At 37.4% G+C, this 15,213-nt stretch overlaps 2 protein-coding genes across 4 annotated transcripts; both read left to right on the top strand.

The window, feature by feature from the left end:
- Positions 1 to 200: 200 nt before the first annotated feature.
- Positions 201 to 5,852, top strand: LOC117382815 (interferon-induced, double-stranded RNA-activated protein kinase-like). Of its 3 annotated transcripts, none has more exons than XM_033980049.2 (19): positions 201 to 440; positions 722 to 851; positions 919 to 1,076; positions 1,155 to 1,278; positions 1,364 to 1,425; positions 1,516 to 1,665; positions 1,751 to 1,883; positions 1,997 to 2,055; positions 2,128 to 2,221; positions 2,305 to 2,336; positions 2,423 to 2,462; positions 2,539 to 2,615; positions 2,706 to 2,825; positions 2,929 to 3,057; positions 3,308 to 3,524; positions 4,134 to 4,274; positions 4,353 to 4,454; positions 4,539 to 4,601; positions 4,823 to 5,852. In XM_033980049.2, exons 1-19 carry the CDS (start codon positions 334 to 336, stop codon positions 4,946 to 4,948), a joined length of 2,064 nt encoding a protein of 687 aa, XP_033835940.1. In that variant the 5' UTR covers positions 201 to 333; the 3' UTR covers positions 4,949 to 5,852. The 3 variants fall into 3 exon arrangements, with proteins under 3 accessions (XP_033835940.1, XP_055083323.1, XP_055083324.1); XM_055227348.1 differs by having other exon boundaries at positions 209 to 440; positions 2,305 to 2,338; positions 2,419 to 2,462; positions 4,823 to 5,727; XM_055227349.1 differs by lacking the exons at positions 1,155 to 1,278; positions 1,364 to 1,425 and having other exon boundaries at positions 209 to 440; positions 919 to 955; positions 1,557 to 1,665; ... (1 more) ...; positions 2,419 to 2,462; positions 4,823 to 5,043.
- A 114-nt stretch (positions 5,853 to 5,966) lies between these two features.
- LOC117383003 (interferon-induced, double-stranded RNA-activated protein kinase-like) lies at positions 5,967 to 10,873 on the top strand. Its single transcript, XM_033980243.2, has 15 exons — positions 5,967 to 6,198; positions 6,582 to 6,732; positions 6,976 to 7,034; positions 7,102 to 7,245; positions 7,335 to 7,467; positions 7,565 to 7,641; positions 7,718 to 7,826; positions 7,911 to 7,963; positions 8,044 to 8,169; positions 8,248 to 8,343; positions 8,425 to 8,626; positions 8,703 to 8,840; positions 8,937 to 9,035; positions 9,158 to 9,220; positions 9,568 to 10,873. The coding sequence occupies exons 1-15, from the start codon at positions 6,086 to 6,088 to the stop codon at positions 9,691 to 9,693; spliced, it is 1,689 nt and encodes a 562-aa protein (XP_033836134.1). The 5' UTR covers positions 5,967 to 6,085; the 3' UTR covers positions 9,694 to 10,873.
- Positions 10,874 to 15,213: the final 4,340 nt, after the last annotated feature.

Genomic DNA, 15,213 nt, shown 5'->3' with positions numbered 1-15,213 from the left:
GGTAAGGGACGCAGTCACCGCTAGGGCTAAAGCCAACAAATGTAAAAAAAAAAAAAAAAAATATCGTAACATGTCCACAGGTTATTTTGTATTAACAGTTGCGTATTTTGTATTGGATTAAATGATTATAGTGGATTACTGTATTGAAATATGTTTGCGTGATAGTGGATGTGCGTCATGACGTATGCTTATCGAAACTTGAGAATGAACGCAGAATCGAAAGTAAGAAACATAGTGGAAGAGGAAGAGGTTTTGCGAAAGCGTATCTTTTAAACATATTTATTGATCTATTAGTGTGATTTAATTTTTAATGGATATAAACAGTAGTTAATCATGGATGCAACAAATTATATCGCAAAATTACATGAATTGGCGCAAAAAAATCGCTGGCTGCTGAAGTTTGAAGATGTTGATTATGTGGGGCCCGATCACCTCAGAACGTGAGTTTCAGATAAATTATAGTGAATTCTGTTGGCAGATACTAAAACGGGTTTAATCGTATGATGAAGCACAATCTAGGCTACTCCATGCAGCACTTTGAACTTACTGTGGTTATTGTCACTTTATCATTGGATTGTATTACATTGTTACATATTGTCAATGATGAACACGAGGCTAGTTTGTTTGTGATATTGTTGTATATTTTAGTGATATTTCAGGGGTAGCCCTACAAGTTTGTGTGACCGTTTATCGTTTTCTTTATTTCCTTTGTTTTACCTAGGTTTACTGTAAGGGCAGTGGTGGATGGAAAAGCCTATGCTAATGGTGTGGGGAAGAATAAGAAGGAGGCAAGACAAATGGCTTCTAAAAATGCTCTGGAAGTTGTCCTCAGTGACCCAGCACCTGAATTGGTAAATATTACTTACTTGTGTCATAATGTATTATTTTTGCATATTCTGCTGATCTGCTATTTCACAGAAAGAAGCTGCGCCATCCAGTGTACCCCCTTCACCAGTGCAATCAACAGGCATCACCCGGTTTAACTACATGTGCTGGTTGAATGAATATGGACAGAAAAATAAGTTTTTGGTCAGAGCTGTGGAATCAGTTACAGCAAACTCAGTAAATGCATCTCAGTAAGGAAGTACATTTCTATATACTGTATAACATTTGAAATCTTTAATTAATCAGGATATTATGTTATTGCTTTCTAGGTGCTGTAGATTTGTAGTGGGAGATAAGGAGTACCCAGCAGCTTATGGAACAACAAAGAAAGAAGCCAAAGAAGAGGCAGCCAAGCTTGTTTACTATGCAATTTTTGGAAATGAAACAGCTCAGGTATTTAGAGTATTACTAATGCTGAAATTGTAAAGCTAATATATTTTGTACATATTTGTAACATGACTCTAATCTTGTGTTTAAGACTGCTATAACCGTACCAGATCATCTTAAGGAGGATGACAAGCAAGGTGTTTCAGAAATCATGTGAGTTATTAATGTGTATTTGTCTCACATTGCATGGTCCAATAATGCATCAGCTATATTGACAATTGTTGATCTGTTTTGTTATTTTAGTAAAACCACACAGAGACGGAGCATCACCACTGAAGATGAAGGATTTGCAGATACTAATTTTATTGGGATTCTCAATCACTACTGCCAGAAGAAAAATCTCCTCCATGATTTTGTATTTGAGAAGCGAACTGGGCCACCCCATGACCCTCAGTCAGTCTCAGCTTATGCATTTTAATGATTTGAATTAATCCAAAAAGAGGTTGGTCTAATAGTGTAGTTTTTCTATTCTTTGCAGATTTTTCTTCAAGGTCGTTATTGATAAAAAGGACTATCCTTTGGCTGAAGGAAAGAGCGTTAAAATAGCCAAGCAGAAAGCAGCTCAAATGGCCTATTCCACTCTGCAAGAGCAGTCCGACTGGGACAGCAAGGTACACACTGGAAAAGTCCTATTCATCAGTTTCAAATACAAACACATTACTATTACTAAAGATAATAAATATGCTTAAATTTCACTATTATGTCGCCATTGTGGTTATATCAGGTGTCTATCCGATCCTCTGAAGACTCACCTGCTCAGCTCCTTACACCGGCAGTTTCAAAGTAGGTAAACAAACCTGTACAAAATTGAAAACAAAATTATGACAATTTTATTTATTTTGTTTTTATTTTTAGCCCTGTTGCTCAAGATGCCAACAAAAATGTAAGAGCAATCTCTACAAGTGACTCAGTAATAACTTCACATGCCGTTAGCCCTCCTAAACATAAGGTAAGTAAGATATTATGTTATCCTATTACATTTCACAAAATAACCAAATATGTACAGGGTTTTATCTGTATTTCTGCCCATAGGCTGTAAGTCCTGATGTAAAGCCCAAAATAAAGTGAGTTTTCTTACAGGTGATTGGTGCATGTGTTGTAATGGTTAAAATGTAATGTTCAAGTTTTCATTTAAAATAATCTTTTCTAGGCTTGCAGCAAATTTTCCTAATGCCAATAAAAGTAAAGAGGTACCCTAACCAAGGCAATTATAAATATTTTATTGTAGTTTTTCATCTTTATGATTTTCTTCATTTTGTTCCAAAGGATATAATGCCAAATTTAACTATTAAGAAAAATGTTATACCTGTAGAGAAAACACCACCACAACCAATTAATTCAAGGTAATCAAATAACAAGTAACATAATTTGCATGTAATTATGCTTTGAATGTGTATTTTGTATATTCTGGAATATTGTTTCATTTTTCTCAGATTTGTATCAGATTATGACTCCATTGAAGCTCTTGGCAAAGGTGCCTTTGGAACTGTCTTCAAAGCAAGACAAAAACTGCTTGAGAAATATTTTGCCATAAAGATCATTCGCTGCAAAGAGTAAGTTTAGAGTATAATGTTTGGCATATCAGTAATTCTTTGCATTACTGTTGTACAATGTATATAATGTAAGACCGCATTAAACATTCATTGTACATTTTAGAAAAACCCTACGTGAGGTAAAGGCTTTGTCAGACCTAAGTCATGTTAATATTGTGAGATACTACACCTGTTGGATGGAGGATACAGCGTACCAGTGGGACTCCTCTATTGATAGCTACAGCTCATCTCAGTAAGTCTGTGCTTCTCAGTCTATGGTCCAGGCACCACAGGTGCTAAACTAGTCTTATTTGGTGGCACCTAATGATTTCCAATTTGGTCAGTGAGGAAAAAGTTTTAGTCCTGACATCATAATACCTGATAATTGGTGCGTGACTTCGATTGATGGGGGAAACTGGAGTACCCAAAAATAGCTACCAAGACACAAGAAATGTCTGAAAGTATATTTAAGTATTTATTTCAATTTTTTTCTTTTTTTCCAGATCTACAGGTAACCAATCTGAAAAGTACTTGTACGTTGAAATGGAGTTATGTGACACTAAAACCCTCAGAGTCTGGATCGATGAGAAAAACACTCAAAATGTGAAGAAATCTCGGCGTGACCCCCGGAGAAGAGAGGAAAGTCTGAAGATCGCTCAGCAGTTGGTCACTGGAGTGGAGTACATCCACTCACTGGCACTAATCCACAGAGATCTAAAGGTCTGTATTATCCCTGAGCTGTGGTGTGCTTTGTGTGACCTCTAGTGGTCATAATGGAGTCATTGTCTCACTCAAATAGAGACGAGACAATATTCCTGCAAATACCTGAGGGAAAATTTCCAAATGTTGAACCTAATTTTACAAATCACATTATATTCATGGCACATTTATCCAAAATATCTCCCCCTCCCTCAGTTCAACACAACACACCTAAACAATACCTAAATAGTGATGCTAGATTCTCTTATCTTTGCACATCAACACAGCAATATCTCACAACTGCTGTCATATTTTTAATGAACTGACTGTCATTAAGTACTTCATGAATATAAGACTAACTTAGATTGAAACATTAAAAAATCCTCAAACCAAGTCTAAGAATGCATAAATCCATTGATGGCTAATCCAGTTCTAAACCAGGACTAGGACTAAACTCTAATAAGATTATAAACTTGGAATAAGGTCATGCAGACCAGTACAAATGCATGTCCAAGTCACGACTAGAACAGAATTGAAAAAGGTCTAAGCTGGATAGATTATGTTATACTATAGTTTTGTATGAGTTTACAGTATTTTATCTGTATAATGAGTATTCATCTCATTATTTAGCCTGCAAATGTCTTGTTTGGGCGTGATGGAAATGTGAAGATTGGAGACTTTGGCCTGGTCACTGCAGAGAGCACTGACGAAGAAAATGTCATAGAAAGAACAGTTTACAAAGGGACACCATCGTATATGGCCCCTGAACAAGTAAGTTATCTTTACTGAATATTTATATTTTAAACAAGGGCTCAAATCATATGAATTTGTTTGTGTGGTAATTTACAGATGAACAGGAAAACCTATGACCGGAAAGTGGATATTTTTGCTTTGGGACTGATATATTTTGAACTCCTTTGGAATATTGTAACAGGACAAGAACGCCAAGCGGTCAGTGACTAATCTTTCAAATTTATTGTTAGTATCACTCTTTGTGGACAGATCTTATTGTGTTATATTTTGTACTATATTCAGATTTGGGATGAACTTAAAGTCCAGAAACTTCCTGAAGACTTTACTCGCTATTTTCAACAAGAGGTAAAGATATGATTTAAAATTATATCTTTGAAAATCAACTTGCTGGTTTTACTATTATCAGTTATTATTAAGATGTTACATTTAGATCGCTTAGTTGACAGACAGTTCATAAATTTTACCATAGCAACAGTTTCCAGCCATAGGAAAATGATAGATTTGCCTAATTGTGCAAAAATGTATATAACCTATTGTTTGATGCTATTGCTTTTTTCTCCACACAGGGCCAGATAATAAAGTCCATGTTGTCTGGTCAGCCACAGGATCGACCAGAAGCCAAGAAAGTGATGCAGGAGCTAGAAGAATGTTCCCAGTTACTCACAATGTTTAAAAGCATGCGCACTGTATGAAACATTTTTCCTACATCATGTCAAAGTCAGTGCATGCTCAACACAGGCACATTTTATCTACTTGAATTTACATGACAAAAATCTCATTTATTGTACGTTATTGAATTTTGCTCATGTTAATGATAATATGAAAGCTAGGGTTCCACTGACTATTTACTGGTTTTAATGAATTATGAACTTAATATACAGTAATTGATGTTTACAGTGGGTCTGTGTGTTATTGTTTTTTGTTTTTTTTATCTGGCGTTGGTACATGATGATTCGGCTGTGTGTCAAACATCACTAAACAGAATTGAATTACAATAATGGCTTACACTTGTTAAAGCGCTACACTATAGTCATTATTCATTCATTTCCACACTTGGTGATGGTAAGCTACTATTGTAGCCACAGCTGCCCTGGGGCAGACTGACGGAAGTGAGGCTGCCAATCTGCGCCATCATTCGACCACCTATCATTCGAGCACACACCACTTTCATACTAGGCTACTGTGGGAGAAGTGTCTTGCCTAAGGACACAACGACAGAACTTGGTCCTCCGACCTTCGGGTTGGGGGACCAACACTCTAACCACTGAGCCACTGTCGCCCAATTAAAACAGTAAATATAATTCCTCATTGTTCCAGGTGTGGTCTGTAGTAAACAGTAAACATTTTAAATATTTAAAGTGGGCTATAAATGCACTAAAAGGAACTTCTGACAGTTATTTTGACACTATTATAGGAGAGAGAGTTTTTAAAGGGTGCAAACGAGTGGGTGAGAGAGTTGCAGATTGGGTGATTATTTATGTTTTGATTTGTGTGATTTTAATGTCTTTCTTATTCTGTAAAGCACTTTGAATTACCTCGTGTACGAATTGTGCTATACAAATAAACTTTCCTTGCCTTGCCTATAGGTCAATACACAAATGGTCCAATTATACAATACAAGTTTTAAAAAACGCAATGAACGTGCTTTGTGGTTACGGTCGACGTAGTGTTGCGGGTGAAAATAACGCACATGCGCACACTTTTAGTTTCAGTTTCATTTTAGCAAAAACGCAACACCAAACTGGATGCCAGAGGAGGTGATCACAGAAGCAGTATAATAGAGAGCAGGGAGAGTCGTTTCTTAAGTTGAACTTAGTTCCAGCTGCGAGATGGAGACTGGAAGCCAGTACGTGAGTAAACTCAATGAGTACACACAGAAAATGAGACTGAAACCTCCCGTGTACGAGGACCTGGGCTCCAGTGGACCAGATCATATGAAAATGTAAGTGAAAAGATGCTGATGTCATGTTACTTATTGCGTTACTGAATAGTAGATATCATCACATGAGGTGTTTAGGATAACCTGCCCTATATCCTGCTGAGACTGTAATAACTACACTTCGACAATTTAACTGTTTTTATCGTGTTATAATACACAAGTCAAACCTGTCTCAGGCCTGCCACAGCAGCACTAGACTATCAAATAAACAAAACAGGCTCAAGTAAAAAGGATCCGAATTATAAAGGTTAATAGACTACAGACTGAAACTATGGCGTGAAGGATCTAAGGCACACATTCAAAATCTTTTTACTAAGAAACTGCTTAGATTGTGTACATAAGCATGTCTTTTAAGAGTTGTTTTTTTTTTTTTCTCCGTTCAACAGTTTCACACAAAGAGTGAGTTTAGACGGCAAGGTCTTCCCTGATGGTTTGGGAAATAGTAAAAGAGTTGCCAGACACAATGCAGCTAAAAACGCATATGAAGCCTTGATGAGACGCCCAGAGGAGTCAGCTTCTGCCCCCAGAACTGTACATGTAAGTTTGTAAGAACTATTCTTTTCTAGCCTTTTAGTCACTCTGTAACAGTATGGAGGAAAGGAAAGAGAAGTGAAAACAAACTCTGGAAGCAATAGCCTGTACCACACATGACATTTTCCCAGATCAGACACACCCAATATTGGTGCAGTTGTAGCATATATTGACAATGCTCTGTTACTATATTATATATAAGTAACTATTTAAATAACTATACTTACCTTCATATTTTACTATTTGAAGACTTCAGGCCAAGATGTGGACCAACCATCAGGTGTAACAGGAGATACTGATGAACTGTGGTGAGGAATGCATACTTCAAAAATGTAAGTCTTATTTTATTGCTAATTGTGTTTTACTTATTTACAGTGAGAAAACAAATCATCTAAATGTAAGCAAACAGGACACAACAAATAAAACAGACTTTGTGTCAATGGTCAACATTTACTGCCAGAAAACAAAGCGCCTCAATAACTACATTGAAGAAACCCCAGAGGCCCAATCCCAAAAGCCGTAAGTCAAGCACATTTATGAGAATGCTTCAGTGCAAATTATGTCATTTTTTACTTATCTTACTATATTTTTATTCATTCCACCACCAGATTTGCTTATAGCATGGAGATTGACCAAAAGCGCTATCCAGTGGGAACAGGAATGACCAAACGAGAGGCTAAACAAATGGCAGCTCAGCTGGCCTGGGCTGCTCTACAGAAGCAGTCAGATTGGGATAGTAAGGTATGACGCAAAATGACTCAAATCTAGCCGCATTTTACACAAACAGATAATCCAAGGGCAACATGAGAACTGTGATATGTATTTTTTTACATTTTAGGTGTCAGTAGGATCAACAATGTCTCAAGATGAAGACTCAGAAATGTTTTCAACATCAGCTACAGGATCAAATATTCTGTAAGACATAGAGTATTAACTTAAGATTTTAAATAATATATGTTCTACAGTCATCTGTATCATTATATTCATCCAGGGAGCCTGACTTTTCTAGTCAAAGCGCACAGTCCAGTAGTGGAGCTAGCTGGATACAATTCAAAGACTCATCCAAATCTTCCCCCGTCCAAGGCAGCTCCAGTACTCAGGTATTTTTTTAATTTAAAAATAAAACAAAATCTCTGAAATAGCTCTTGACAATTACGATAACTACACTTGACTCCTTACCTAAGGATACTGACCTGGAAAAAAATACTAAGAATGATCTGACTCCCAAAACTTCAAGGTATGTTCTTTTAATTGAATAATAACACAAAAAATAAATACAAAAATAAAACAAAATTCATGCTTTTATGATTTTAACAGGTTTACTTCAGACTATGACTGTATTGAGATTCTTGGAAATGGATCCTATGGTCGTGTTTACAAAGCAAAAAATCAAGTGCTGCAGCAATACCGTGCTGTAAAAGAAATACAGTCTAAAGACATAAAGTGTGTTCAATTAAAATTACAGAATATTAACATTTATAAACATCCTCTATGGTTACCAAATATCATGCTTTGTTTCAGGAAGTCTCTTCAGGAGGTGAAGGTACTGTCAGAGCTGCTCCACCCAAATATTGTGAGATATTACACATGTTGGTTTGAGGACACTGGATACAGACCGTAAGTACATGACACTGGTGAATGTTTGTCCTAAGATAGTTTTAATCAAGCAGAAAAGTTGCAGCATTTCTTCCCTTTTAGAACAGTATATAGGTCAAATGTAAAATACCTCTTCATTGAAATGGAGTTCTGTAATGGAGGAACGCTCCGGCGCTGGATACATAAGAAGAACAAAGAGCCTAAGGAAAACTCAAGGCAAAAGGAAAGTCTAGATCTCGCTGATCAGATTTTAAGTGGTGTAGAGTATATTCACAGCAAGAAACTCATCCACCGAGACTTAAAGGTAAAGTCAGATTCATTATTTATTGTTTATTGACGATATTCTATGTAATGACACATTTACTGTTTTTATGTTTTAGCCTGAAAACATCTTTTTTGGACATGATGGAAAACTAAGGATTGGGGATTTTGGTTTGGTCACTGAAGACAGTAATGACGATGAAGTGGTGGAGAGAACCGAAGACACAGGAACCCGCAACTACATGGCTCCTGAACAAGTGAGGCAATGGCCATGTGTTTGCTATTTAAAGAATGCATTATTTACAGGCTAAAATTAATTATTATTTATTATACACTTTTATTTTGATAAACAGTTTGGTACAACATATGACCGAAAAGTGGACATTTGGGCTTTGGGCTTGATTTTGTTTGAGCTCTTCTGGAGAACTTCTACTGGCCATGAAAGAGTGGCGGTATGTGTTTTCTTGTTATTTACGGTTTATTGTACTCTGTATTACTACTAAATATATCAGTTTTAAGCACCATTGATTTAAGTCTGCTGAGTTCATGAATATATGATCTTCCTTCTCTACAGATCTGGAGAGATGTCCGAAATCAGGACTTGCCAACAGAATTTACCAGGACTTATCCGGTAGAGGTACAGAGTTCTTATTTGGAGTGATAATTCTATAATCGCCTCGCAAAGTTGAAATATACTTTACTAAGGACTTAAGCTTCTGCTGTTCAATCAATCCATTATATCAAAACTACTACTACTACTACTACTACTACACTATTTTACTAGTAGAGGTATATCAGTGTACTATGACTACTATACAAGGCTGATATTTTTTTGTTACAGCTAATGGCTTTGCAGAGACTAGTCTTGCTGCTGATAAAACAGCGCTTCTTCTACAAGAATTACTGATGCTATATTGGCCTCCTTCTGCTTCACCTACTTCTTATCATACTATCTGATCAAATTGGTTTACCTGTTTTCTCTAGAGCCATATTATTAAAACCACGCTCACTAAGAAGCCTGAAGACAGACCAGAAGCCAGCGTGCTGAAATCTGACTTACAGAAGTGGACTCGGACATCAGAGGAGGACATTGACCAAAAAACTATCTGATTTTACAGCCAGTAGATTGCATTCATATGACCAATTCATTCACAATCATATAATATTTCAAGGTGGAGGTTTTCTAATAATGAGCTACTTGTGTCATATACTTGTGATGGGAAAGTAATGAAATCATTGTGTCTACCATTACTATCATTATTAACATTGCTCATTTTAAACTTGTTTGAAATCATATGCTATGAAAATTCTGATGAATTCTCAAATCAACAGAGCTGGACGTTTTATTTTGATCATGACCACAGCATTTTAAATAAATATCATGAGTTAACATTTTAACTACTATGGACCATTATTTCATATTACATGACACGGTGTAGTACTGACTATAGAAAATTTTGCACCTGTGACAGTGGCCAGTAGATGGAGCTATGACTCCATCTAATGGCTCTGTATGAGCGCGTTAAAGCGAATTTGCCTATGCACTTACACGGGGCCAGTTGCACTATTTTAGTTTCAACCGTGCCCCCATGAAACAAAAGCATCTTAAAGGAGATTATTGTTATGCAAAATGCTTTTAACCTTGTTACCGTTCCCTGTTACTCAGAGCTGTATTTTCATTCATGTTTTTTTGTAATTCTGTACTGTCCTGCAACTGGGGTTCAAAAAATTTGTTTTCACTTATCACCTGTTCCCTCCCACTTCTCTATACTAACCTGTGTTTATTCCAGAAAAATAGACTCATGGCCATAATCTGCTGCTTGCTACATTAAAAAAGCTACTATGAAGAGGTGGGACATATCAATTTTGCATTTTAATTGACTTCAAAATTCAGTTATAAAAGACACTGTCACAAATAAAAAACAATCAAATGTGACCATAGGGGTAGTATTAGGAGTTACTCTGGGTTACTCAGAGATTCTTCTCCATAGCATGAGCCTGGATATTAGGTCTCAGTTGGGACATTATACAGGTTGTATTGCATATTATCTCATATTAGATGCATGAAATAAACAATGATGTAGCAGAGGAAACCCCAACCTGGCTCCAGACAGTGGGATTACATGCAAACCCCACACAGAAAGCCCAGCATGTTGCTTGGTTTATTTGTCTATATATACATATTTTTTTTATTATCTGTTTCTGGGTTGTAACTTCACTGTTTAATTTCTGAATTCACTCTACTCTTCCCTTTCACTGCTTCTTTCCCCATAAACATTCATTTAAGTCCACGATAAGAAAGTTGGTTTTGTGTCCAATTTTGTGAGGCAGTCGCGCTTGTGTGAACCAGGTTATTGGATGTATTGAGGTCACTTCCTCTGAGAGCCGCGTGGGCAGTGGAGCAGAGCCGACCGTAGCCTGGACTGTGTAGGTCTACAGCAGGGCTAAAAGAGTCACCAGTCCCAGTTTGAGGTCCCAGGGGTGGAAGGAAAAGATTACTCTGTGTATAGACCATTCAAGTTTGTTTTGGTATGTGTCTTTTTTCCACAAATTCATTGATCAAAGACTATGCTATTTCCAAGACCAGACTAACGGGGTGGATAATGAGTGATCACATGGTTTTATTTAAGTTTCTTTATTAATTTACTTTTTATCATTGTTCAAAAATCCCTTTGTTTTTACTGTGAGTGGCATCGCATCTTGACAGATTTGACCTGTTCTTTGGCTTGGTTGGTCCACCTGTTTGTCTCCATGGAGATGTCATTATTTTGGCTGGAATTCTCCACAGTATGGCATTAGACATATCCATGAAGTGAAGCATATGGACCCCACAAAGTCCATATACAGGTCAGATCTGTGGAGAGGCGACCCCACTCACAGAAAAAAATGCAATGTATTTTTAATCAAGACAATTATCTGCAATTCAGTAAATAATTGATAGATAGGTTGAATGCCAAATGGTGGAACATTCTAGATTGACATAATCACTTCTATGGCTCATTACATGTAAACTAAGTACTTAAGTATTTCATTCTACTGTTTATTTATTTATTTTTTTAACAATACTACAGCTTTAGAATAGTTTTTGTGATATAAATCTCCTTTTGGGTTATTGTCAATAGTTTCAATATCGTCATTTATCGTTTATATTTACTTAAGCAGTATATCCAACTTCAAAATGTGTAATTGTGACAGGCCTAACAGGTGGCGGACCCATCTCACATCTCAGTGGTCATAATGTTTTGCTTGCTCAGTCTATTGATGCACTTCTTAGATGATGAGTGCCTCTGAAGCAGTTGTCAAACTTTATGACTTACGCTGCCTCATGTCAGAAGTGCAGGGCAATAATTTACTCCAAACGATATTGCAGACTCTTTCTTGACTGTGTGCCAGCTCTATGCTGGAGAAACCGTTTTTCAGCTTCCTGTCTCCTCACCCGCACTGAGTCTGTTTCTCTGCTGCTGCTGTTGCTCCTGCTGCTGCTGTGAAGGTCAAGGGCACAATGGCAGACCAAACCTCTAAATCTTTAATAAAGTGTCTGCAGGTCCAGTAGAGTTCAACCGTCCACCTGCAGTTCCTCAAGTGTAACTAAAAATAACATTCAAAATAATATCATCATGTAGAAATTCAAATGCTGTCGAATAAGTGTGTGTGTTGTTTTTTTTTTAATTTTCATGCAGCGGCTCCCTGATTTGTTGAATGTTGATTCAGCACATTTTTGCACCAGATGCCCTTCCAGCCTTTCCACTTTGACACTGAGCCAAGTAAAAGTAGCTTATTGATTATTCAAAGTAGCAATTACAAATAAATGTAGACTTAAGTTTTTTAGGCCTAAGTTTTCTAAGGTGCACTATGTAACTTTTCTATAAGCTAGACTAGTTGTGGCTACCTACTTGTCTCCATGGATACATTGATGCAATTTGCCTGCAATGTTCCACAATATGGCATTGTTTTATAGCTCATGCATGCAAGTTACAGACATAGGCTTATCTGTGGAGTCATAGCCTACTGTTGACCATTACAGACAGAGTTATTGCTAGGGGACTCCAACCAGAGAAGTCCTGTAGTGTACCTTTAAGTAAGCAATTCTCACCACTCCCCTCTGGCTCGTCCTTTCTCTCTTTGACACCTTTCGTCAGACCCAGCTGCCACTCCAGTTTCCCGCTCGAGAAAGAGGCGCGTGAAGTGATGCAACGGTGATGTAAGGTGCGTTTCTCAAGAGCGCACGTGGATAGAGCGAGGAGTCAGGTGCCAAGAATGTGCCATCTTTGAGCTGAGCATAAAAACGCACCCAGGTGTCACACGGGGTACTCTGGCAGGTTTTCCCTCTGCAACCACCAACACTAATGCGGCTAGACAGATCCTTTTAGCACGCCCCCATGGATCTGTCAGAAATATACCAGGAAATATACCAGGAATCTCAAGTTTGAGTTTCCTCTTTGGATGACTTAGAAGGCACCTGCATGAAGATAGTGAACAAGTGTGTGGTCTGCTATTAACTACACATTGTGGTTAGTAGACAGTTTGCATTATTTTTAGAATTTGGGACATTTTCAGTTTTAGACCTAGATAACCCTGCAGCTGCCAGTAGCACACATAGAAGACAGTAATCAAACAAATAGGAAATAAAGACCTGTAAAAATATTATCTGTATCTCACAATGGGTTATTTTCAGATTTTAGAATGCAAGTTGCCGTTTTCTATTGGAATGCACTGTAATTTCATACTAAATAATTTCAGTGTTTGGGCCCATGACCTCACTTTACCACATCAAAATCTACACATACCATTTGTGGCCATACTGCCTTGAAAATAACCTAGTCTGTTTTCAGAAGCTAAGCAAAGTTGGGCCTGGGCAGTACTTGGGTGAGAGACTGCTGAGAGCCTGAGAACACCAGCTGGGGCAATAGTGGCTCAAATTGTTGGGGTGTCTGTCTTGTGGGCCCCTTTTTGTTTGGGGCAGTGTACTCTTGCTCAATGGTCTGTGGTGTAGTAGTTCAAGGTGTTGCACATATGTAATTGTAACCATTTGGTGTTGTTAAAGAATACATTAACTCATAACCTTTTGCTGCTCATATAGGCTTTCTCTCTTTTTCTTTCCCTCTCTCCCTCTCTCTCTCTATATATATATGGCTATGTGCGTGTGTGTCAAAACTGAAACCCTTTTTATTAAAATCTGGTTTCTGATTGGTCAATATTCACCATCTCACAGGTTGAAACAAGGTGACGCTATTGAGGAAATTACACAAAGAGCTGCTCATTTCAGCTGTTGTCAGTTCTGATTAACTGTGCTTTAGATACATCCTAATTCATCTGAAGGTCAAGCCAAAATTACCCTGGAAATGTGATCCGATCCAACTGGAAGATGAACAAAAAGATGGCATGAATAGACAGGAATTAATTGCTTCTGTAATGTTTGCGTATCTGTGTTTTGCCTGTGCTTCTTTATGTCAGATGCAATTTCGTCTACACTTCGGAGAGAGACAGCCAAGGCAAAGATGAAAGCATTTGAGAAACCAGGACGTGAACAAAGAGAAGGGATGAGAGATGGGCCTATGCTTGAAGACCGTGCCATGACAGACAGCCTTTAGGTCTGCAGATGCCAGGAGCTTTTTAGGATCTGTTTTATCTGCTCTGCCTCTCCTCACCCACCCACACGCCCACCCACCCTTCTGTGCACACTGCTCCACATCAATTGTGTCCAGTTTGGAGATGACATTTATGTATTTTAAAGGTGAAATCACAACTCTGGCATAAATAAACAGAAAATTTGGTACAAAGAGAGAAAGACCTCTTCCAAGGCATTGTTTAAATATTGCAATGGCTTCCAATTGCAATAATGGGACAATACCTTGGACTCAAACCAGAATCTTGTATTTTCTCATAATATAATCTAAGAACAATTACAAAACAGCTACATACTGCTTTAATTTATTGTTTATTAAGATATAATACAATTTGTGGCACAGTAGCACAATGGGTTCAGTGTTTACCCAACTACCAGAGGGTTGTTGGTTTGAGCGTCACTTGAGCACATACTGTCAATATGGCCCTGGTCAAGACACTAACTACATCTATGTGTCACAATATGAAGTATTTGGCTGGTACATTGTGACACTTGAATAAAAATACTATATTATTATCAAAATACAAACTAACAATTTGAATGAACTTGGAATAGTATCTGGACGTATATACTATCAGATTCAATTTAGGTTAATTTTAAGATTCACATATCATATATTAATTAAAAATAATAAATTAATTTAGGTTAACAAAATTCAAAAGCTCAGACTAGCATTAGCAAAAATAGCACTGCCTCCAATTTGAAACAAGCACACACAATATTCATTCATCCCACCTGACCTTCAGAGCTTGAAAGATGAACAATCACACCTCAAAATAAGCCTGTTGGGGCTACAGAAAGGTTTTACACATGTAGTTTCAATTTAATATACTGTGACTGACAAATAAATCACCATTACACAAAGAGATGCCTACTCATCTGGATCTCGGAACTGGATGGTAATATTCTTCTCCTATAATCTGTTATGTCTAAGCACCATGTTGTTCCCAAATGTTCTGTGTAATGTCTTTTATGTTTTGTCTCTAACCTAATAAGTCCACCTT

Source organism: Periophthalmus magnuspinnatus, chromosome 15 (genome assembly GCF_009829125.3).
Source record: "Periophthalmus magnuspinnatus isolate fPerMag1 chromosome 15, fPerMag1.2.pri, whole genome shotgun sequence".
NCBI classification, from domain to species: Eukaryota; Metazoa; Chordata; class Actinopteri; order Gobiiformes; family Gobiidae; genus Periophthalmus; species Periophthalmus magnuspinnatus.
This window is presented reverse-complemented; position numbering and strand designations above follow the sequence as displayed.